Source organism: Coregonus clupeaformis, unplaced genomic scaffold, assembly GCF_020615455.1.
Source record: "Coregonus clupeaformis isolate EN_2021a unplaced genomic scaffold, ASM2061545v1 scaf0018, whole genome shotgun sequence".
In the NCBI taxonomy this organism is placed as follows: domain Eukaryota; kingdom Metazoa; phylum Chordata; class Actinopteri; order Salmoniformes; family Salmonidae; genus Coregonus; species Coregonus clupeaformis.
In genome coordinates, this window is record NW_025533473.1 from 1250431 (window position 1) to 1276590 (window position 26160).

The window sequence follows — 26160 nt, forward strand, 5'->3', positions numbered from 1 at the left end:
AACAATGTGCTGAAAATTCCAAATTGTTTGCATAGTCAACTTACACACCGCTCTGACACACACACACTTACCCCACCAGACATGCCACCAGGGGTCTTTTCACAGTCCCCAAATCCAGAAAAAATTCAAGAAAGCATGCGGTATTATATAGAGCCATTATTGCATGGAACTCTCTTCCATCTCATATTGCTCAAATGAACAGCAAAACTGGTTTTAAAAAAAACAACAGATAAAGCAACACCTCACGGCACACCGCCTCTCCCCTATTTGACCTAGCCATTTTAAAATGTATGTAGTTCTGTCCTTGAGCTGTTATTGTCTATTATTGTCCTGTATTATGTCATGTTTCATGTTTTGAGTGGACCCCAGGAAGAGTAGCTGCTGCTTTCGTAACAGCCAATGGGGATCCTAATAAACAGTTGTGTAAAGTACTTAAGTAAAAATACTTTAAAGTACTACTTAAGTAGTTTTTTGGGGTATCTGTACTTTACTATTTATATTTTTGACAACTTTTACTTTTACTTCACTACATTCCTACACAGGGGCGGTGTGTTCATTAGGGCGATATGGGCGACGCACTGCCAAACGGGAAAAGGAAGGGATTTTTTTTCTAATCAATTATATCACGGCAACAGTAGTTATCAGTGTTCTAATCTAGACGTCTGATCTGCCACTAAATGTCCAATCAGGCTAAAGTCATGCTTCAAATGGCCCCGCCCCTTTTGGGGCGATTTCAGTCAGGTTGAAAATCGCCCCAGAAGTCTCTCATAGACTCTCATTAAAATCATTTTTTTTCAAATATCAGAGCTTTCAATACAATCTCTATGGGTTCCAGGGAGGGCTTGCACTTACGCGCTTTCGTCATACGTAACATAACCATGAACGTAACTAAGAAAAAGAGCGGGTAGCAGCGTCAATCAATTCACGTACTACTGTCAAGATGGCTAGCGTTCAGTGCAACTCGATTGTCTCTTTGAAAGAAGTTCCTTTTTGTCGGCGAACAAATCAAGATAAATTGGCAACGAAACAATTAGGACCTCCCAGACCAAATTTAATAATTCAACAGGTTTCTACTAAAGGGGAAAAATTGGTACGAACGAAAAACCTGGCTAGCAGGCTGCGATGTAGCTAATGCAGTCTTCTGCTACCCCTGCTTACTCTTTCACCCTGAAGGCGGCACGGCAGACAGCACCGCTTGGACAGCGACTGGTGTAACGGACATGCACCATCTTTCAGAAAAGATTAAGAAACATGAGCTGTCAAAGACCCACATGGATAGCTGTTTGAGATTGTCTGCTTTGAGGAGAGTGAACATTGCCACTCAACTGGATGATGGATACAGGCTAGCTGTCCGCCGCCACAACGATGAGGTTAGCAAGAACCGCCACATCCTCAGCCGGCTAATCCAGTGTGTGAAGTTTTGCGGAGTGTTTGAGTTAGCTTTGCGAGGCAAAGATGAAACTGAGGGCTCCACCAACCCTGGTATTTTTCTTGGACTTGTCAACTTTGTGGCACAATTAGATGAGGTGTTTTATGGAAATGCATATTGTTTATGCAGTGTTGAGGAATGTGAAAGAACACCCTTGATTATTTTTACTGTGATAACTTATTTTGCTTTTGTAAGCCAACACTTTTGAGATCAGTCAATAAATGCTTCTGGTATTGACTTATATGCTGCCCCTGTCTTCATGTTGTTGCTGGACATATATTTTTTAAAATGTGTGTAGGTCACCTAAATCATCAGACAAATTGCCCCCCCTGAGAATTTTTTCAGGAGCCGCCACTGTTCCTACAGAAAATAATGTACTTTTTACTCCATCAATTTTTCCTGACACCCAAAAGTACTCGTTACATTTTGAATGCTTAGCAGGACAGGAAAATGGTCCAATTCACACACTTATCAAGAGAACATCCCTGGTCATCTCTCCTGCCTCTGATCTGGCGGACTCACTAAACAAAAATGCATTGTTTGTAAATGATGTCTGAGTGTTGGAGTGTGCCCCTGGCTATCCGTAAATAAATAAAAAGAAAATGGTGCCGTTTGGTTTGCTTAATATAAGGAATTTGAAATAATGTATACTTTTATTTGACTTTTGATACTTAAGTATATTTTAGCAATTACATTTACTTTTGATACTTAAGTATATTTAAAACGATTTTACCGGGTGACTTTCACTTTTACTTGAGTCATTTTCTATTAAGGTATCTTTACTTTTACTCAAGTATGTGACAATTGTGTACTTTTTCCACAACTGCTAATAAAATACCAAATACTCTAATTTTCCCTATACCCATCAAGAGGTTGGTACAACCTAGCCTACGAATTAAAGTTTAAAACGTAGGTGCACAGGTGGAGAGAAATGTTTTAGTAATCAAGGTGACAGACAGTGACACATTCAATACCACCTTGCACACTCTTGCCTGCATCTAGGGTGTAATCATTAGTCCAAACAAGAGTTTTTATTGGACAAATGTAGGTATGTTTATCCCCGTTTCGTTCGCTTCCATTTAAGAAACGTTGTTCAACAAAATCGGCGTAATGAATACACCCCTGATCACCCACAAACACAGTTCACTTTCATAGCAGCCCACATACAAACAGCGTGATCACATTGCTCGTTGTATAATTCCTTCTCGCATCTACGCACTATCCTCCTCTCACCTTTTCCCTTCGCTTGTGGACCTCAGTGCACAACACAACAGCTGTCTGTGACCAGGTGAAAAAAACGTTCCAAGCCAAACCTTCATACCATAACTGCTACACACAGTCTACATCGTTGTCACCAAATTAGCTAACGTCATAGTCAACATAACTACTAGAACTAATGCATTAGTAAACCCGCTAGCTACAATCATGCAGTACAGTGTACAGCAAGCAGTTTAGCAGTTACACTGGTGGGCCCAAGTGGCAATAAATTAATCAAACCAAAAGCTTACCTTGACTTGGAAGAGTTCCAGTGTTGGATAGCCATAGCCAGCTACCGAACATCGCATCCCTCTCTGTTTGAGTCGGGTGTTTGAAACTAGGTAGCTGCATTCGCTAGCTAAGTAAGTGAAAGTGAAAAAATTATGAAATATAGCTAGCTCTCTCTCTCTTGCTTCTCCTTCATTTTTGAAGAAATTAATTTGTTCAAAACTGTTCAACTATTGTCTTTCTCTTTGAGTCAACTACTTACCACATGTTATGCACTGCAGTGCTAGCTAGCTGTAGCTTATGCTTTCAGTATTACATTCATTCTCTGATCCTTTGATTGGGTGGACAAAATGTCAGTTCATGCTGCAAGAGCTCTGATAGGTTGGAGGACGTCCTCCGGAAGTTGTCATAATTACTTTGTAAGTCTATGGAAGGGGGTGAGAACCATGAGTCTCCTAGGTTTTGTATTGAAGTCAATGTACCAATGTTTCCTCTAAACTGTGCGCATGGGCGCAGCTCCCCGGGACTGCCATGCAGAAGAAATATCAGCATATCAGCCCACGCAGAGAAGCACGAGATTGAACTTCACTCAACTTTCCCTTTACTATGGGAATTGTGACCGAATCAACATAATATTAGCCACTTTCAATGCAATATACCGAAACAAAGCAAACTATGCAAGAGATTTTATTGTAGGCAGAACACATTGGAGTAGGATTCTATTGCATTGGCACAGTGACACGACTCAGCCCCGCCCTATGGGACTCCCAATCACGGCCGGTTGTGATACAGCCTGGAATCGAACCAGGGGGTCTGTAGTATAACGCCTTAAGCACTGAGATGCAGTGCCTTAGACCGCTGCGCCACTCGATTGCTTCCTACAAGAGCACAAAACGTGTACATTTCTAGACATCTTTGAAAAACAAGTCGGGTAAAGAGCTATTTTTTGTCTTAAAGGGGCAGTGTTGTATTTTGAGACGTTCTTGAATAAGCTAAGTAGCCAAAAGGCAGAAAGTATCATAATTTGTCTGATTCTCTGTAATAATTGTATGGGAATTATAATGCATTTTATTTTGTAAAGTGGTTTCTTGAATCAAACAACACAACAACATTTCAGTCACCTACTTGTCTGAAGGACAAGTGAATAAACAGGTTAATGTCAAGCCCTGCATGTTTTTTTCAAAGGTCTCATGGAATATAGGCCTACATTGAACACCACACATTGGCTGCTACTGTAGGCTGAATGATAGAACAGCTGTTTCCATGTTAAAATGTTATGGGATGCATTTTCTCCATTGTTTTTGATAGTAGGCCACTCTGGTAGGCCTACATTATGATCAAATAACCACAGTAGCCAACTTGACCACTGTCTGAAACTGTAACTTAAAGCGGGTACAGCCTCAGTGTTCACAGTAAACCTGTGCTGGAAGTTGCACAGAATTTTCACAAGTTCATGTTTGCGCTCAGCAGACCTGAAATTTGCTCAGTGCCGAAAGAAATTAGAGGGAACATTGCAATGTACCCAGAGGAGGACGGAAACTAGCTGTCCTCCGGCTACACCATGGTGGTACCCCAGAGAGTGCTGTTGTGGCTACTGTAGACTTTCATTGCAATACAGTGTGTTTTAATCAATTATTTGGTGACGTGACTATATTTAGTATAGTTTTATATAAAAATAATACCTTTCTAATGTTTCACTATGTTTATTTTTATGAAATTCACTGAGGGGGATGGTACTCCCCTACCTCCTATGAGGAGCCTCCACGTATCTACACATCCTACCCCACAACTTCCAAGTGAAGAAAAATATTCAGATTTTGTGTTTGGAAAATCAATAAAAACATTAAACAAAAATAGCTTGGTTGGATAAGTGTCCACCCCCCTTGTAATAGCAATCCTAAATTAGCTCAGGCTAACCAGTCACCTTCAAAATCACACACCAAGTTAATTGGCCTCCACCTCTGTTAAATTGTAGTGATTCATATGATTTCAGGATACATTTGGCAGTTCCTGTAGGTTCCCTCTGCTGGGTAGTGAATTGCAAAGCAAACACTCAACCATGAGCACCAAGGAGCTTTCAAAAGTACTCCGGGACAAAGTTGTGGAAAGGCACAGATCAGGGGATGGGTATACAAATATTTGAAAGGCCTTGAATATCCCTTGTAGTACGGTCAAGACGATTATTAAGAAGTGGATGGTGTATGGCAAGACCAAGACCCTGCCTAGATCAGGCCGTCCCTCCAAACTGGATGACCGAGCAAGTAGGAGACTGATCAAAGAGGCTAGCAAGAGTCAAATGGCAACTTTGAAAGAGCTACAGGCTTTTATGGCCAAGACTGGTCAAAGTGTGCATGTGACAACAATATCCCAAGCATGCCACAACAGTGGAGTCTGGTGGGAGGAGCTATAGGAGGACTGGCTCATTGTAATGGCTGGAATGGAATTAATGGAACGGTATCAAACATCAAACATATGGAAACCACGTTTGACTCAGTTTCCATTTATTCCATTCCAGCCATTACAATGAGCATGTCCTCCTATAGCTTCTCCCACCAGCCTCCTCTGCTCCACAAATCTGGCATGTATGATAGGGTGGAAAGAAGGAAGCCATTACTCAAGATATCTCACCTTAAATCCCATTTGAAGTATGCAACAAAAAAAACACTTGGGAGATTCTGTAGCCATGTGGCAAAAAGTTTTGTGGTCTGACAAAAACTAAAACGGAACCTTTTGGCCTAAATGACAAGTGTTATATTTGGCACAAACCCAACATGGCACATCACCCAAACAACACTGTCCCTACTGTGAAGCATGGTGGTGGCAGCATCATGTTATGGGGATGTTTCTCATCGTCAGAGACTGTGGCACTCATCAGGGGCCTCATTTCTAAATGTTGTGTAAGCACAAAATATGCCCCAAAACATGCATGCGGCAGTTTTCACGCAAAAAAAACTGAACTTGACGTGAGAACGTTATTGTCACCATAAAAGGTGAATGATGGTCATTACTCAGGTGGAGTCATAATGCTTGTTCATGCACGCACAGTTTTACGACAGGTCTGATTTATAATGGGAAACGTGTATGTATGGCGTGCGCCAAGTTTATGAATCTCAATATTTGTGTGCGTGCACAGTCTTTTCAGAAATTGATATTTAATTACTTTAAAATGGGCACAACATTTATAAATAAGGCCCCAGGATATAAGGTAAAATAAATGGAGCAATGTAGAGAAAAGTCCTTGAGGAAATCAAATCAAATCAAATTTTATTGGCCACATGCGCCGAATACAACAGGTGCAGACATTACAGTGAAATGCTTACTTACAGCCCTTAACCAACAGTTCATTTATTTTTAATTTAAAAAAAAGTAGAATAAAACAACAAAAAAGTGTTGAGAAAAAAAGAGCAGAAGTAAAATAAAATAACAGTAGGGAGGCTATATATACAGGGGGGTACCGGTGCAGAGTCAATGTGCGGGGGCACCGGCTAGTTGAGGTAGTTGAAGTAATATGTACATGTGGGTAGAGTTAAAGTGACTATGCATAAATAATTAACAGAGTAGCAGCAGCGTAAAAAGATGGGGTGCAAATAGTCCGGGTAGCCATGATTAGCTGTTCAGGAGTCTTATAGCTTGGGGGTAGAAGCTGTTGAGAAGTCTTTTGGACCTAGACTTGGCACTCCGGTACCGCTTGCCGTGTGGTAACAGAGAGAACAGTCTATGACTAGGGTGGCTGGAGTCTTTGACAATTTTGAGGGCCTTCCTCTGACACCGCCTGGTATAGAGGTCCTGGATGGCAGGAAGCTTGGCCCCAGTGATGTACTGGGCCGTACGCACTACCCTCTGTAGTGCGTTGCGGTCGGAGGCCAAGCAGTTGCCATACCAGGCAGTGATGCAACCAGTCAGGATGCTCTCGATGGTGCAGCTGTATAATTTTTTGAGGATCTGAGGACCCATGCCAAATCTTTTCAGTCTCCTGAGGGGGAATAGGCTTTGTCGTGCCCTCTTCACGACTGGCTTGGTGTGTTTGCATTTCCGTGTGTTTAGAAAGCCTGCTTCCTTCTGCAAAAAAGCTGATACTTGGATGGAAGATCACCTTTCAGCATGACAACGACCCGAAGCACACAGCCAAAGCTACAGTGGCGGGGCTAAGGAATAAAAAGGTAAATGTCCTTGAGTGGCCCAGTCAGAGTCCCAACCTAAATCCAATCGAAAAATGTGTGACATGACTTGAAGATTGCTGTCCATGAACGCTCTCCAAGGAACTTGACAGAGCTTGAACAGTTATGTAAAGAAGAACAGTAAAATATTGACAAATCTAGATGTGAAAAGTTGGTAGAGACATATCCCAACAGCCTCACAGCTGTAATTGCTGCCAAAAGTGCTTCCACTAAGTATTAACTCAGGGGGTTGGAGACTTATCCAATTATGATATTTCATTTTTGTACTTTTTATATATACTTTTTTTCACAATAAAAACAATATGGTGTGTAGATACAGTTGAAGTCGGAAGTTTACATACACTTAGGTTGGAGTCATTAAAACTCATTTACAAGTTAACAAACTATAGTTTTGGCAAGTCGGTTAGGACATCTACTTTGTGCATGACACAAGTAATTTTCCCAACAATTGTTTACAGACAGATTATTTCACTTATAATTCACTGTATCACAATTCCAGTGGGTCAGAAGTTTACATACACTAAGTTGACTGTGCCTTTAAACAGCTTGGAAAATTCCAGAAAATGATGTCATGGCTTTAGAAGCTTCTGATAGGCTAATTGACATAATTTGAGTCAATTGGAGGTGTACCTGTGGATGTATTTCAAGGCCTATCTTCAAACTCAGTGCCTCTTTGTGAGACATCATGGGAAAATCAAAAGAAATCAGCCAAGACCTCAGAAAAAAAATGGTAGACCTCCACAACTGGTTCATCCTTGGGAGCAATTTCCAAACGCCTGAAGGTACCACGTTCATCTGTACAAACAATAGTAAGCAAGTATAAACACCATGGGACCACGCAGCCGTCATACCGCTCAGGAAGGAGACGCGTTCTGTCTCTTAGAGATGAACGTACTTTGGTGCGAAAAGTGCAAATCAATCCCAGAACAACAGCAAAGGACCTTGTGAAGATGCTGGAGGAAACAGGTACGAAAGTATCTATATCCACAGTAAAACGAGTCCTATATCGACATAACCTGAAAGGCAGCTCAGCAAGGAAGAAGCCACTGCTCCAAAACCACCATAAAAAAGCCAGACTACGGTTTGCAACTGCACATGGGGACAAAGATCTTACTTTTTTTTAGAAATGTCCTCTGGTCTGATGAAACAAAATTGTAACTGTTTGGCCATAATGACCATTGTTATGTTTGGAGGAAAAAGGGGGTTGCTTGCAAGCCGAAGAACACCATCCCAACAGTGAAGCACGGGAGTGGCAGCATCATGCTGTGGGGGTGCTTTGCTGCAGGAGGTACTGGTGCACTTCACAAAATAGATGGCATCATGAGGAAGGACAATTATGTGGAAATATTGAAACAACATCTCAAGACATCAGTCAGGAAGTTAAAGCTTGGTCGCAAATGGGTCTTCCAAATAGACAATGACACCAAGCATACTTCCAAAGTTGTGGCAAAATGGCTTAAGGACAACAAAGTCAACGTATTGGAGTGGCCATCACAAAGCCCTGACCTCAATCCTATAGAAAATGTGTGTCCAGAACTGAAAAAGCGTGTGCGAGCAAGGAGGCCTACAAACCTGACTCAGTTACACCAGCTCTGTCAGGAGGAATGGGCCAAAATTCACCCAACTTATTGTGGGAAGCTTGTGGAAGGCTACCTGAAACGTTTGACCCAAGTTAAACAATTTAAAGGCAATGCTACCAAATACTAATTGAGTGTATGTAAACTTCTGACCCACTGGGAATGTGATGAAAGAAATAAAAGCTGAAATAAATAATTCTCTCTACTATAATTCTGACATTTCACATTCTTAAAATAAAGTGGTGATCCTAACTGACCTAAGACACGTGACAAGTGAGGGGAAAGGAAAAATCCTTAAATGCATGAAATTGCGCTGACACAACAAAATGTGAAAAAAGTTCAACGGGTGTAGACTTTCTATAAGCACTGTATGTCTTTGAAACATTATTGAATAATTCAAAATAGTTAAGAAATGTGGAATGACTTAAAATACTAAAGTAAAAACAATAATGTTTAGATATTATGATAAGTAAGTTGTATATGCACATTGGTACGTTTGGATGTGATTTCTCCAGGGTTGGGCAGATTACTTGAAAAATGCAGTAACAAAATCTATTGGATTACTCAAAAATAGGGGATTACTTAATTGGTTAGACAGCACCTGCCTCCTCAGTTTATGATGCAGACCAATCAGTTTCCTCTCTAACTCTGCTCCCCCCAAACTTCCCAGCATCTTTGGGCAAGTGCTGGCTCAGCTGTCTGCTGCATCTTGTTGATTAAATAGCATCACTGCTAAAATGTCAGCTTCACTGTCATGTTCCAGGAAAAGCATTCCCAACCCTCATTATTTGATTGTGCAATAATAGGCCTTCTACACCGAGTAGTCAAGTAAATTGTGGCCAGTAAAAGAGGAAATGGTAATTTGAATGTCTGACCCACCCTAGCATAACAGTCTGGTATGATAAAGACTTCAATAACAAAAGATGCAACGGATCCAAGAGATATCTGATTATTTCACGATTTGGATGATCAATTGTGCAAATACAATTGCAAAAACAAGTATATCTGTCTGCAAAGACAGACAGGTAGATTTTAGTGTACACATTTTCATGGAAACTAGAGATTTAGCTGAGTAATAATAATATGCCATTTAGCAGATGCTTTTATCCAAAGCGACTTACAGTCATGCGTGCATACATTTTTTTTTTTTTTTTTGTGTATGGGTGGTCCCGGGGATCGAACCCACTACCTTGGCGTTACAAGCGCCGTGCTCTACCAGCTGAGCTACAGAGGACCAGTAAGCAGCTGATTTGTAATGTGTGTCATCCCAGTGCATGAGAAGTGAACTGGGTGGAGCTGTGTTGACTACTGTCATTTTGACACAAAGATTCTGATGAAAGATGGAATGATTCAGTTCTCCATAAGTGGTGATCTGATGTTTTTGGTTTAATCGTTTCTTTGGAATGCAACCAAGGAGAGCAAATTTGGCAGTGTTTACATTTCAAATAGATTAGAACAGCAATTCCCGGGCTGTGTGGCTCAGCACAGCTTTCAGAAAACCTGCCATTTTAGTGTGTTTGAGGCAAACACTTGCATCTTGATATTAGATGAAGTAATCTAAAATGTAATCAACTGCTTTTAAGAATGTAACTGTAATCTGATTAAACAATTTCTTTAAAGTAATCTGGTCTGATTTCAGTTACTTCATTTTTTAAATCTGATTATGTAAACCTGTTATGCGTTAGTACCAAACCCTGCTCTTCTCTCACAGTACAATGTCACTGATATTGGAAAAAGGCCAAGCTCCTTTTGAAACAATTTACCCCTTTCCAGACAGAGTGCCTCGTGGCAAATTTTCTACATTCTTGAGAAGATTGAATGGTCAAGGGCCAACTTTGATCACTCATCATTTTCACTATTAGAAAAACATCAGTATAGTGGTACATGTAGTATGCAAGGACTGGAGGGCAATGTTTTTAATGGTTTTGATTAGGTCTATTTGTTCTGCAATTGTAAGTGGAAGTTATCCTTCACTTAAAAAATTTAAAATAATTATATCAAGTAATCACTCATTAAGTTTTTTTTATTTCATCTTGGTGATGTTTCACACTCATAGTAGTGCTGAGAAGTTACTTACAAGCTACTTACATAAAGCACGCTTACTTATCCAGCAAGATCACAATCCTTCTCAGATTTCAACAGTGACTGAAGCATGAGAGCCTCACGTTATTTTAAAGGGGAGGAGTTGGGAGTAGTAAGTGTTCCTTTCCCATTCACACACCAGCATACACAGATGGAGGCTACTCGGTCTTGACAAAGCGTGGAGATCGTGGAAGCTTTGCTGGACACGAGGACCTGAAGGAAGAGAAGGAGAAGAAAGGAGAGAAGGAGAGGGGGATAATAATGGAGTGCAAGGAGAATGTGATCCACTACCTCAGCTGGGGGTTCATCGTCGGTGGGGTGGCGTATCTCCTTCGGCAGACCAGGACCCAGACCCAGTACGGACGCTACGTGACCTCGGATGGGACCCCAGGGAGGACCTGCCCTGCCAAGCTGGCCTGGTTCCTCCAGGAGCTGCCTTCTTTCCTGGTGCCGATGCTCCTTCTGCTCTCCACCGACACACAGCCCAGCCTGGGCAAAGACCTGCTTCTCTGGACCTTCTGTCTGCACTACTTCCAAAGGTATGTGTCCACATTAGCCTGGTCCCCACTTGGCTAGACAGCAGAATTAGATATGTGATGGTGGGACCAGACTATGTCCACATACCAACTTGCAATGGAGTCTGGAATCTTTTAACTCATTAAATCAGCTGAAACACATGGACAACGTTTTTTGGACAACAGCAGTCATTTCACTTAAAAGGTGTTGAACATATGTCTTTGCCTCCTACACAGTTGATCTTTGTGTGTGCAATACCAATGCAGGCCATTCAATGAAAAGAGTCCCCTATTCACTATTTTTTTTAAAGAGTCCCCTATTCACTATTTTTGAGTGAAGACTAGAGGGACATTCCACGCCCCGGTAAAAGAGTGAGGCTTAGACTCAGATTTTTCTCTTTAAAATGTATGACGGTATAAACAGAAAAAAACATCAATCTGTTACAAAACTTTGCATTTGCATTGTACTTCAAGTAAATGTTTTTGTACAATTTCCAGTGGAAATTGTATAAATTAATACTTGTGCATATAGTTGTATGGTTTGTTTAATTTGCAATACTTTTTTGAGTCTCAGCGTCACTCTGCATGGTCCTAATAACGGGATGAATCACATTCAACAGAACATTACTAATTTGGTTGGTAAATGTCCTTGTTCTGGAGGTTCCATGTATGCCACTGTTCTGAATTGTGTAATTTGAAAATGAAAGTAAGAAATCTCAGCAACGTAAATATTTTGAAACTCAGTTAAGCATGACTGCTGATGGACTGCCGATAGGTACTTATCACAGTAGGAGACCATTCCATCTCTTTCTTGAAACAAAATATGTAATATGCGCCTAGACATGCAGACCATACTTGCTTCAAAGTTACAGAAAGCTACTCGGCTCTGCCTCGTCGTCCATTATTTCCAAGATAATGTACAGAACGTCAGCGTTTATTCCTTACGTATATCCACTTTTTTTTGTGAGCATTGCGTATACTCACTTCTTACCACGATGCGTATCAAAGTAGTGTAGCGGAGGTATACGTCATATCAATTAATAAGACTGATAGAACAGATCAGAATGTTAGATTTAAAAAAAAAATGTTTGTTTGTTTTTTTAGGTGGTAGATCAGCTTTAATATTGCAGATAGATTGTAACTTCCATCAATGTAATTGTCTGCATCACTTCCAATCCCCCATGTTTTTTTTCTCGCAAATATATATATATATATATATATATATATATATATATATATATACACACATACATACATTCACATACATATACATATCCTTTTACTTTCCAACCCCACCACCCCTTCCCTAATTGGAGTAAACTAGGCACTTCATCGCAGTGCTAGCTGTGCCACTAGAGATCCTGGTTCGAATCCAGGCTCTGTCGTAGCCGGCCGTGACCGGGAGACCCATGGGGCAGCGCACAATTGGCCCAGTGTAGGGGAGGGAATGGCCGGCAGGGATGTAGCTCAGTTGGTAGAGCATTGCGTTTGCAACGCCAGGGTTGTGGGTTCGATTCCCACGGGGGGCCAGTATGAAAAAAAAAAATGGATGCACTCACTAACTGTAAATCGCTCTGGATTAGAGCGTCTGCTAAATGACTAAAATGTAAACAACTTAGACCTCTACTTCCAGCTTATACATACTATATACATTTTATGGACACAGTCAATTTTACAATAATTATTTTGTTTGTTTTTACTCCTGAACTTCCTTTACCCTCAACCTCTCCGATCATTTTCATGATGTCCATCCGGTTTGCTTCTATATGCCATATCTTTCTAACATATCTTCACAAAAGCTCTCAACCTATAACCTATATACTTATTATGGACACAGTATGCTTACATTATTATTACTTTCCAACCCCACCACCCTTTCCCTACTTGGAGTAAACTAGTGAACAACAATGCTTAGGCCTCTACTTCCAGCTTATACCTACTATGGACACAGTATGCTTACATTATTAGTTATCTTGTTCAGGGACGGCCTGTTCAATAGGGCGATATGGGCGACGCACTGCCAAACGGGAAAAGGAAGGGATTTTTTTTCTAATCAATTATATCACGGCAACAGTAGTTATCAGTGTTCACGTCTGATCTGCCAGCCACTAAATGTCAAATCAGGCTAAAGTCGTGCTTCAAATGGCCCCGCCCGTTTTTGGGGCGATTTCAGTCAAGTTGAAAATCGCCCAGAAGTCTCTCATAGCCTGTCATGTAAAATCTATTTTTTTCAAATTTCAAAGCTTTCAATACATTCTCTATGGGTGTCTGTGGGCATGCACTTACGCGCTTTCGTCATACGTGACGTAACCATGAACGTAACTAAGACAATAGCGGCTAGCAGCGTCTCTGTTGCGACCTGCAGTGTGGCGTTATTTTATGTTTTTAATTTGTAGACTTAGTTTACAAACATTCTGCCAACCATGGATTTCCAGTGGTTGGTTTTGGACTGATCTTGTTGATCGTGTACATACCCGCTACGAACGGACTAAATAATGAAAACGCTGCTGGCAGCGGAATCCCAATACAGCTGGGAGACTTGGCTGGATGACAGAGTCCCGGACAGAGAAGTGGAGCCGGCCGGCTTCACCCTGGTCAGAGCGGACCGCGATCCTGGTAAGAGAGCGACTCTGTACCCCGACATTGAACTGCTTTCTGTGTCATTGCGACCTTACTATCTGCCCCGTGAGTTCCCCCAATTGTTTGTTACCGTTGTGTACTGTTGATAATCACAAGTTTACTGGAGAACTGAGACCAAGTAGAGACTTTGGACAGGGTGGATATGGTATAATAAAGGCAGTTTATTCAGAGGTAAAGATATCTGGAATCGCGTGCACGGACTCGTTCGTCAAACTCTTAGGGAGAAGAGAGCCCCGAAAACATTGTGTGCAGACATTTTATACAATAAATGATGTAGGTTGAATCTAGTAGTTCTGATCTTCTGATTGGTCCTGATGAGTTGGGCGAGGTCCCCTCCACTGTTGCATTGGCTCTGAGTCGGGTTCTCTGTCTTCAAATGTTCAGCCTAAAGAGAGGGGATTTTTTGTGTGTGTGTGTGTGTTTAACAGTGATGATGTGTGTGTGTGTGTGTGTTATCAGTGATGATGTGTGTGTGTGTGTGTGTGTGTGTGTCCTCAGAGCAAGAACTCGTGAGTTGGAAGAACTGAGAGACCTATGGCGTGGGTGTTGTCCTTGGCCACCTGCTGACAAGGCTGACAAGATAGGACTCTTTTGTCCATTGTTATAGGATAGGAACAGCATTGATTGAAAACAAACGCCCAACACAAAATGGGTCATGCACAAGATTTTAGTCAGACCAAGCTATAACATTATATATTTACTACGACAGTACATTCAACCAAAAGCTAATATAACAAAGGCATCAGAGATTATTTATAATCTGTCACAGAAACTGGAATCCATCTCCCCAGATCAGTCAATAAATGCTTCTGGTATTGACTTATATGCTGCCCCTGTCTTCATGTTGTTGCTGGACATATCTTTTTTAAAATGTGTGTAGGTCACCTAAATCATCAGAAAAATTGCCCCTCCTGAGAATTTTTTCAGGAGCCGCCACTGATCTTGTTATTATTTGTTGTTAGTTGTTATTAGTCCCATCCTTCAACTCCATTCAACACCACCCATCTATCTCTTAACACCATCCATATTTGATTTCTATTTGCCATATATTTTGCTAATAAAAAAATTAATGTATTTATTTATTTAACCGTTGCTAATATGACTAGGATAATGCATTTGTCTGCTAGACAATGAAAGTTGCTTTGAAAACCAATAGAACAGGAGAGGGCATATGAGGAAATCTTTATAAAATAATTGCCGCCACGTTTCTATGGTGGGATTTTGCCTAAAGGCTACTTTGAAGCAAGGTAAGACATGCCTCATAATATGAAGTAAAACGTTCAGGTTTCAAACAATTAAGGCACAGGAAAAATATAGCGAAGCCAATGATAGGCCTAACTGTCTTCTGGTAGATGAAAAGGCTTTCCCAAAAACCTTCTCAATTAAATGTTAACTAGCTACAAAGTATCTTACGCCGACCTAGCAGAATGGTATTATGATTATTTGCATCAATCCAGTGGCCATTTGTTTTGCAAACTCATCTCATGTGTACTACAGACACACAGCTAGGTGCCTGGGTAGTTGAATTAAAGGGTAACTACACTCAAGAATCTAAATTTCTTTGATTTTTCCCAGACCTCAAAAGTGGTCTCCTGATGTTATTTAAGCATTGTTGTGGACTTAGAACATCCCATTTTGTTGTTGTCCCCCATGGTCTCTGTCCATCCATCTATCCCTTAGTCACATGCTATATCTTAGACAGCACTGACCCGATTTTGACGAAACTTGGGTGAATGATGTTTCATGCCATAGAGATCCGGTATTTACAAGATTACACTGATTGGCCGAAGGCTGGAGCTATAGTAATTAACTGACATTTCTGAGTTACATCAGAGAGGAAGAGGCGAAGTGAGAGGGATGACTGGGCCCAAAATCTGTCTTCTCCATCAGGTGGCGTTTGTTCTTTGGCACATGACATGGAGTACAGGGAGTGGATCAGCTAAAGAGACTGCAGGCTCAACATTCAGGGCTGCCGGCTAATCGGGCCAGTTAATCAACCTTTCATATGGCCCGCTTGGGCCAGTACATTTTCAAACTCCAAAACAAAACCAAAACAAAATATATACAGTACCAGTCAAAAGTTTGGACACACCTACTCATTCCAGGGTTTTTCTTTATTTTTACATTGTAGAATAATAGTGAAGAAATCAAAACTATGAAATAACACATATGGAATCATGTAGTAACCAAAAAAGTGTTAAACAAATCTAGGTATATTTTATATTTGAGATTCTTCAAATAGCCATCCTTTGCCTTGATGAACACTTTGCACACTCTTGGCATTCTCTCAACCAGCTTCATGAGGTAGTCACCTGGAATGCATTTCAATTAACAGGTGTGCCTTCTTAAAAGTTAATTTGTGGTTACCAGCCACAGTTTTTATGTGAGTAAAGTCATAGCATATATATACAAAAATCAGGACAGCTGTGATGGAAACAAGTTTCAGTACAATTTTATAAATGTCGACAGATAATTTGTTCATTCGACTAGCTGTGATCTTTTTGTGTCTGTAAAATGTATTATGTGAGAAATGGCGGTGGAAACGCCTTTAAGCTCAAATATTGATATAATAACCATCATATCCAAGTAAACTTGGAGTCACACGATGATATGATGTGTTGTGCTCCCACTATGATTCGGGAAACCATGTTGTTTATTAGGCTAAAGATTAAATAAGTTATGATGAACACAGGGTGGTGAAAGTGCACGGTGATGAGCTTGACGCTCCTTTCCAATAAATATCGAGGGTCTTATTCTGATGACATGATGATTGATGCTTGACTGCCGTTTGACAAATACAAATATTCTCGCTCTTATCCATAAGAATCTCATCATGTAGCCTAGACTAGCCTAGCATCTGTGAGCTGTTGGCTAGAACGCACGTGAGTAGGCAAGACCAGAGTAGGCACATTTGCTATTTAACGCAACAGTTTTTGTGACAAAACTATCAGTAGAGTTGAAAATGCAATGGAAACACATTGAACCATAGATTTTTATTTGGTACATGAAAAAGTACATTTTGTGTGCACTATGTCATCACCTACTGCTTTTTATCCGCAACAAGTCTGTTTGGTGGAAACCTGGTGGAAACACACTACTGGTGGGAAAATGCGCATATTTTCTTTATGCAGATTTTAGAATATTGCATGAAAATCTTTCGCGAATTGGATGGAAACCTAGCTTTTGAGAGCAAAAACCTGAAACCTGTGAATTTCTGAGTCAGTTGGCAGTCTCATTCATCTATTTCAATAATAAGCCTACTATTAGCTTACTTGCACAGAACAGCTTGGGTTGGCCTGACTGTGAAAGTGTATGTCACTGTTAGTCATATAATCTTTCACACAGTGCGCCTTTCCTTCACCGGGCAGGCCGTTTGGGAAATGTTTGTAAAAATTAGAGTATACCCACTTCTCCAGGCACCACTACACCACTGGACGTACCTGCTGCATACCGATCTGGTTCTGACGAACCTGCCGTTTCTACTTGTAGAATCACAATGCTCGGCAGTGGCCGACAACTTGACTTTGAGCCAATCAGATAGCACAAACATGTTGCGTTTATATTTTTGTTCAGTGTAAAACAAAGCTGCATAATACATATTTTGTTCTAGAGCAAGTCTTTACATATTTTACGTCTATCTAAGGAGTTTTTTGCTTGAAAAATGATTTTGTTAGGTTTCATAATGTGCACTAGCTTCGTAGTTAGTGAGCTAACGTTAGCTTGCTAACTGAGCAAGGCAGTCACACACACTTCATATGAAATGAATGGGGTAGTAAGTGCAGCACAATGCACACAACACTAAATGCTTTACCAAGCTAGCTATCTGGCCACTGTAGCTAGTAACATTATAATTACATCACAATGGATTAGTTTCCATGAAGCAGCTGCCTGTAGCTGGCTGCCGAGAGTCAATGCAGTGTCTTTACTTTACCTAGCTAGCACAAGAGCTAGCTAGCTAGCGAAACATGTTAACCATTTAGCTAACGTTAGCCAGCTAGCTAAAAATGTATCTTTGGGCTGTATGCGATTATGGAGTGTGAATGAAATTGTTTCTTTGTCATATTGCTAGTTAGTTATATAGCTGTGGCCATCTATCTAGTATCAGCAAGGGCTTTCTACAACATTACCGCAGCTAGCTAACATTGACTTGACCATAAAGCAACACACATGGACATGCCTTGCCAAACATTGCTACTGCCACCTTCTGGTGTGGAGTATTTTAACAAGGCTGAGTGGCTGACGACTTCAAGGTCTTTGCTGTGTGAACACGAAAGAGATTGACTGCCGACACTCTGTTCAGAGGTGCTAAGTACTGTCGGCAGGCAAACGTTTGACCATCCTACTGGTGTGTCTGAGCTCTTACATAGTCAAAACCTGTGGAGAACTCTCAAAGGAGACCGGGTGTGAACATATTTACATGGTAGGGAATTGAACGTGCATAAAACTCACAACTTCCCTTAAACCAGGTCAGCACACTTCCATGAATGTATGTTAGTCACCACATTTCTTCTCGTCATCATATCTGCTGCCATATCAAACTTTCCTCAACAGGGTCATGTCCAGTATGGAGAAACATTTTTGAAACGTGGAGGTAATACCTGAACTTGTCCAATAAGAAACAATCATTTTAGTTCTGTTGCAATATTTTGTGCCCCAATGAACATGACCCAGGGCTTTGTTGTGAGCCACCAAGCACATAAGCCCTTACCTGGAGCTCACTCAAATAACAGAAGACGAAGGAGCAGAAGTCAGAACAGAAGTGCCCCAGGGTGTGACTCAAATCATGTTCCACTGTTTACAAGTGTTACAGGGAATGGGAGGTATCTAGACTGACTAGAGGCCCAGGGTGTAAGGAGAAGGGAGGGGAACCGTTATACAGTACCTACTCGATCAGTATAGGGCACAACTTTGTAGAACGTCACAGATAGAAATGTAATGAAGAGATGACGTGATCCCTTATTCTACTTGTTACAGGGGAATGTTTGTTCTACATAATCTATTTCTATCTACGTTAAGAAACACGGCCCTGCATGGCTTCCAGTTACTCACATTGTTTCTACACAGCAGTGCTATATTGACTAATCTTTGACTTCTTTATCAATATTGTTTTATTTTTTGCAAGAACGTTCATCTACTCCTTGCTGACCAAAGGCCGCCCTTCCCCTCTCTACATTGTCTTCTCTGCGGTAGTCTTCTGCACCGTCAACGGTTTTCTCCAAGGCCACTACATGCTCCACTGTGCCACGTACGATGATGCGTGGCAGACCGACATTTGTCTGGGCACCGGTAAGTGAGATCTTAGATCCAAGCGGAAATGGTTTAGCAGTCTTTTCCCAGCACTTATTCTGAATATTACAGTGCCTGGATGATGTTCACAGACATTTGACAGTCATTTGGTATCCTATGTTGAAGCCCTAAATAAATGCTATAGATTAATTTCCAAAGTAATTAATTTCACCCTTTAAAGGGTAACATTTGATAACTGCTAGAGCTACTGTAGATTAAGTGAGATCAAAAACAGTTCTCCCAAAAATTGTTAGGAAAACACACAACGGGAAAACCAGCCGTGCAGTCTGGGACTCTAATCTGGCCAGAGAACTTTGAGGCTTTCAGCCTGGAACTGTGACAAAACAAGTTGGCATTCACTTCCTCCTTGTCAACGTTCTGTGTTTATTGGTCAGTTAATGAGGCTAGATTCTTCAAAACATGCATTTTTTGGTCCCAGCAGGATATGGGACGACAATTTTGACAGTATTCTTCCACAATAATATAAATAATGATTTGTTGACAAAGTCTGAGTTTGGGGTCGCATTGTACAAGCTTCTGCCAGCATGAAAGCTTTTAACAGCTTGTTTTTATATAACTAGAATGTGGTTTGCATTAAGTGCCTGTATATTTTTTTCAGGTTTGCTGATGTTTTTCCTGGGAATGGCCATAAACATTCACAGCGACCACATTCTTCTAAATTTGAGAACACCCGGAGAGGTTGTTTATAAGATTCCCAAAGGTACCAGATGGAATTCCGTATAACAGATGCCAGGCAGTGTTTCGGCAACTGTTCCAGTCTTGTGAAACAATAGCAAAAACGTGACTCTTTTGCCAAATAACCATGTTCTGTACTCTTTACTTAGTCACTGTCTGCACAGCCATGTGATGATAAACAGAACAAGCAGAGCATATTCAGAACATTCTGGTGTCAATGTGACCTTTTGCATTGATCTCTACTTCCTAAGCACTATGCCTGTGTTGATCAAAAGATGTTTAAAGGCCCAGTGCAGTCAAAATTAAGTATTTCCTGTGTTTTATATCATACTATACAACAGCTGATGAAACTAACACTGTAAAATTGTGAAGAAATAATATTTCCTGATAATTGCTGGTTGAAAATACAATATACACAGGACCTTCTATTCAGCAGGTTTGCATGGGCAGGAGTTTTGGCTTTCCATGGTGACATCACCATGTGGTAAATTGGTTAATAGACCAATAACAGAGTTCCAAACCTCTCTGCCAATAACAGCTCGTTTTCAGTTTCCCCCTCCCCACTCAGACCACTCACAGACAGTCCTAGCAAAATTCTTGCTTGAGAAATAATTGTTGTTGTTGTTGTTCCTAAAAAGCTATTTTTGCCCCATTTTAATAGATATCTATTACAGTAAGGTACTTAATTGTTACCCAGAAATGATTTGATATTGATATAAAAACGGCTGCATTGGGCTTTTAAGTGCCCTATGTAATCACCAGGGTCATAGAAGATTGTGAGCAATGTAAACAAGGCATTCAAAGTTTGGCCAAGAAACTTCAGACACAGGAAGAAAATATTCCAGTTTTCTGGGCCATTACCTCACGGAAAGGTTCAAAAGGAACATCTTGCAACTATTATCAGAACCATACGGCAAAAGCTGGAGAAAGATGAAACAGCGATGAAGGCCACAGCAGATTTGTTTTCACCCACCTTTGGGTGAATTAACTATCCAAGTAGTATATTCAAACATGGAGCCCTTGACATGGGGTGCTGGGTCCAAAAAAGGTAGTAGACATGAAGTAAGGTCTGAAAGGTCAGGGATTGAAATGTTGTGACCTACTCTCAAGGTATGAGTGTAAAGATCCTACTTCATTACTACTGAATTAACTGTCTGACACTTTTTATTCCAGGGGGAATGTTTGAGTATGTCTCCGGAGCAAACTTCTTTGGAGAGATTCTGGAGTGGTGCGGGTATGCCCTAGCAACGTGGTCCCTGCCGACGTTCTCCTTTGCCCTTTTCACTATGTGCTCGATTGGACCGCGGGCCTACCACCACCACAGGTACTGACAGGTCCAACCTCTAGAACCTTCTGTAATCTCTTCATGCTCATCCTCACACTGATACACTCATGTTCACTGGTATTGATACAATGTATAGGTCTTTCAGCGAAGCAATAAGCATGGACTGTGTTGATATTTTACAATGGAAAAGCATGGTGGTAGGATTCCTTCAATCTGACATTCTCTTCTCTTTCAGGTACTACCAAGAGAAGTTTGAAGACTACCCTCGGTCGAGGAAAGCTGTGATACCTTTCATATTCTAAGAAGAACAGCAAACCAGAGAAGCCTGAACAAATGGACTGACCTAGCTAAAATCATTAGTCATAGCCATGATATTGGCGTTTACTGAACTCTTAAATGAAATGCTTGTCCTAAATTGCTATTTTCTGTGGAGCCCATTTTACCACGCTTTAGCTTTCATTAACTAGACATATTGAACCTATCATCTCATTGTAGTCAGAGCTAGATGATATTCCACACTTACAGCAACATATCTGTAATTACATACTTCCATTGGCTTGGAGGAATGAATTATGTGCCAGCATTCAGCATGGTCAAAGCTCAATGGATAAAGAATTCATGGGGAAGAGAAAGGGGGGCGGTGGGGGTGTCTTGAAAGAATAAAGGAAAAACATTTTTTATATCGAAAGGGATGACTGACTGCCTTTTCCTCTTTGTGCAAAAACGGATCTCTTGGATAGATGAACTACTTCACTTTTGGAAAGGCTCATTAAAGCTCTGCTTATTTACCTTGGGTCTGAAAAAAGAACATGGTCTGTTTTTCTTATGCAGTTAATCAAATATGATATGATTAATAACTGCTGCATATGTTATTACACTTTTGAATTTCATGTTTGCTTGGTTGATTAGGTAAGTCCAAAGGCAATGTCATCCTTCATTAGGTGGGACAAAGGCTCAGCTTACTGGAAATCATGTAAATGGAATATCTAGCTAAGCAGTGACATTCATCAATCAATTAAGTTCCAGAGAGTTGGCAAACATTGCCACCCTCGGGAACTAGAGTCGAGCTAGTGCATCACTGAGGTTCTTGACAGACAAGCTTAACAGTATGTGTTATTACATGACAGTAGTTGTAATCCTCCAATTCCACCCCTAGAGGGTAGTATAAGCTTTTTCATGTGGGTATCATGTTTTAGAGAGCACAACAACATATTCCACTAAAAGAAGACATTGGCCACATCAATATTTCAATCCAAGGTGGCTTTCTAATTTCCTTCATTGACATTGATCTAATTTCCTTCATTGGCACTGCTCTGGAGAAAGAGCAGTGCTGATGACGGAAAATATTAAACTCTTTCCACATTACTGAGCCAGCCGAGCTGTATTGCACAGGCCTGGTTACGCATTCACCATAGTTGCTGGAACCATGCTGGAAAGGGGCATGTGAAAATAAAATTCCTGAACCAGCACAGTACGGTTTGGGTCAGCACAATAGTGTGAAAAAGGCCTTAGAGATGTTAGGGATGGAACATGTTAGGAATGGAGGTCCCAATATTGGACTCAATTGCAATGGTACTTAAACCCACTCCTTGTCCTAATTTAATATGATCTCAAATGTTGCTTCAATGGAAAGAATCAAATGTTTGTGTTTCATGGCTGACATTTTAAATGTAACCGATTATGTGATGTCTGTAAAGTGTCTTGAGATGTAGCCCTAGTCTTCCCTGGCTGAAATATGTTCACCTGTAAGCAAGTTACTCTGCAGTTTGACTTATTATGAAATTCATCATTTTATTTGATCTCTAACAGAGGAATAACATTTACAGCTAATCAAGCACAGGTAATTACATCATTATCTTGAGTTCAGAATTAAATTCCATTTACTCCACACGTGAGTCATTAAATAGATAGCAGTCCCATGGCAAAATGCCTCACCATCAGTCACTCCTGGGAATCCTTCTCTTTCAGTGCCATCTCAGAGCGAGCGACACTTCTCATAGCCCTCTGCATGAGCCAGGTGGTTAAATGGATGCCGAGGAAGGACCCCCCAGCCACCCACAGCCAGTTCTTCCTCAACCAGCTCTGGGGCTTCATAGTCTCAGTCCACTAAATAGCCTAGTAGGTGTTGTCCTTTCTGAAGGATGTGTACGTCACTGGACAAAAGAGAGAAAAATTAGGATACAAGATACTTGTGGTTCCCTACCATGGCAACTCAGAATGAAGGTGATCTACACATCTGAAGGATGTGTCACTTAGGAATTACTTGAAATATGAATAGGCTGCTACAAGACCTTGACATGCCTTAAATTAGAGTGAAGAAAGAAAATGTCACATACTCCAACAAGATTGATAGGATGATAATCATAACAATAATAAAGTGCTCCAACATGCTTACCTCACTCTCCTTCACCAGCTACTTTGCCTTGGCAGGGGCTTGAGGTGGCGAAACATATGCCACAATGCCTGGTTCAGGAATATAGTCCTGTTTATTCTTGTGTACTGCAGGGTGCGACTTGACGTTGTACCAACCCCAGTGTATGAGTCCAAGGCTGGTGCCCATAACAATCAAGACTTTGTAATTATTCCAGATCGTCTGCAATCCCATGATTGAAAGGCACTTGGCTCAACTATAACCACAAGCATAAGGAACAAATGTATGTCAAGAAGCATTGATTTGTTAATGCATTATAACCTGCTATTCAGTCAAACTGTAGACTTTTTAAAAAGGGTGTCATGTCCCATGCATTTCTTTTTTCTTGACAGTTTTAAATTGTTCAACTGGTCACAGTGATCAAATTGCAATATAGCACGAATAACTGTCTTGGGTGGGTTAGACTTGGCATTTGAGTCATTTGAGCACAAGGCTATTCTCTGCCCTAGCATAGCTAGCTAGCTAGGTTATGTACCGTTTTTGCTAGTGAAACAGCTGACTTTATGATACATTCAGAGATTAATAATTAATAATGCTTAATACATACAATGACACACATTTTTCATGTTGTGACCTTCAGTAATGTCGTCTTTCACCAAATGTAAAAGCTTGCAGGCTAGCTGAATGTTTGGTAACTTGTGGCTAGGTTTAGCTAGCTAGCTAGTTCTCACCTTCAACAATCAGCTGTTTCTCTTACGTCCACCATTTCTGAGTCCTCTCAATATTGTCGACTTGAAGATGCCTGAACATGAGTTAATTGTGTAATGTTGATAATATCAGCAAAGAGAATCAACCTCTCTTATATAAATATTAGAAAACAATATGTTATCACTGAAAACAAATGTTCCGTTTAATATTTGAAACAAACGTTTTTACATAATGATAATTGCAGGCAATATTTTAGCCACCTAGTGGTTAAGCGCGTTGGGCCAATATAAAATCATAGAGGCCTCTAGTGGCCAAAAGGCCATTTTTGCATGGGCAGTACCATTGAGTGCTGCCATCATTTTAATGAAGTCAACTGGGTGGGACTTCCAACTTCATTGGCTGTTCCATCCTGGTGACCCTGTTGGAGTCATGTGAAACTGGGTCATCGAGAGGGATCAGCCAATTGTGAAGAAGAAAATAGACTACTTCAAAATGGAGTTAGCCTCAATGGCACTGCCCATGCTGTCAAATCAAATCAAATGTTATTTGTCACATGCGCCGAATACAACAGGTGTAGACCTTACAGTGAAATGCTTACTTACAAGCCCTTAACCAACAATGCAATTTTAAGAAAGAATACCAAAAGAATACAACAACAAAAACATTCAATAACAGACGCCATAATGGCACAGATACAATGATGAGGCCTCTTTCTATCTCTATGGTTGGGCCAGTAACTGAAAGGTCACTGGTTTATGTGAAAAATCTGTGGATGTCCCCTTGAGCAAGGCACTTTACCCTATTTGCTCCTGTAAGTCGCTCTGGATAAGAGCCTCTGCTAAATGACTACAACTTTGCCAGGACGAGAAACTGTGTTCCTGCGTTTTCACAATGTCATGTTGAAGTGGTAAGCAGAAGCTATGTGCTTATTAAGCTAAATGAATGTTCATTTGGCTGGTTAAATGTTGACAATTCATCATTGTTACATTAATACACACGTCTCTCTGAAGCGCTCTAAAATCGATTAGAGGTTTGGGCCAGCAGAGGGAGCTGTCTGCCTGTGTAATTCTTGCCAGATGGATGCTCTCTGTCTCTCTCTCTCTCTCTCTCGCTCTCTTCCTCTCTGTCTCTCGACCCAGATTTCAGGAAAAAATGTTAAATATTGTAAAAATATTTGTGGAGGCAGGCATGTAAAATAAGCTAACATGGTTAATTGGCCTATTCAACAATGTCAACAGACTACACACTGCATGGAAACTAAAAAGCAAGTGGAATCCAGAACCAGTTGTTTTCTGTCTACTACTATACAGTTTGGCCAAAATGGACAAGTATGAACACAAAATGTAGTCTAAAGAGAAGGGGTGTAGCTATACAGAATATACTGTATATAGAGCTGCATTGAGGTCACCCGTCATTGGACTGGAATGTAGAAGGCTCAAGGCCTGGAAGGTGATGAGGAGCAGCGTCATGGCCTGTCTGTGCAGCACAACAGTTGGACAGTAACACTCTTGTGACACGGGGTAGAAAGATAAGGTTTGGTGGTGGCTCGAACCGCAGATGATGCAGACCAGATACTGACAGAGGATTAGTGTGGAATGAATGAGGAGGCATCTGCTATAGCCTGAACTTGGCCGAGGATGAGTGAAGAGTAGAAGCAGTTACTCGAAGTGGACGACTCCCCCATTCTTTTTAGATCAGATTCAAGATTACAGACTCACAGAATTGTTTTGATTATTTTTCTCTGACTGGGACAGTTGGAAACCGTTCAATACAGTTGAAGTCGGAAGTTTACATACACTTAGGTTGGAGTCATTAAAACTCGTTTTTCAACCACTCCACACTTTTCTTGTTAACAAACTATAGTTTTGGCAAGTCGGTTAGGACATCTACTTTGTGCATGACACAAGT

At 40.8% G+C, this 26160-nt stretch overlaps 1 protein-coding gene across 1 annotated transcript; it reads left to right on the forward strand.

Annotated features, from left to right (window-relative positions):
• Positions 1-10889: 10889 nt before the first annotated feature.
• Positions 10890-22862, forward strand: LOC123483071 (3-oxo-5-alpha-steroid 4-dehydrogenase 2-like). The gene is made up of 5 exons (XM_045212515.1): positions 10890-11290; positions 19029-19192; positions 19812-19913; positions 21062-21212; positions 21409-22862. The coding sequence occupies exons 1-5, from the start codon at positions 11013-11015 to the stop codon at positions 21473-21475; spliced, it is 762 nt and encodes a 253-aa protein (XP_045068450.1). The 5' UTR covers positions 10890-11012; the 3' UTR covers positions 21476-22862.
• The last annotated feature ends 3298 nt before the right edge of the window (positions 22863-26160 follow it).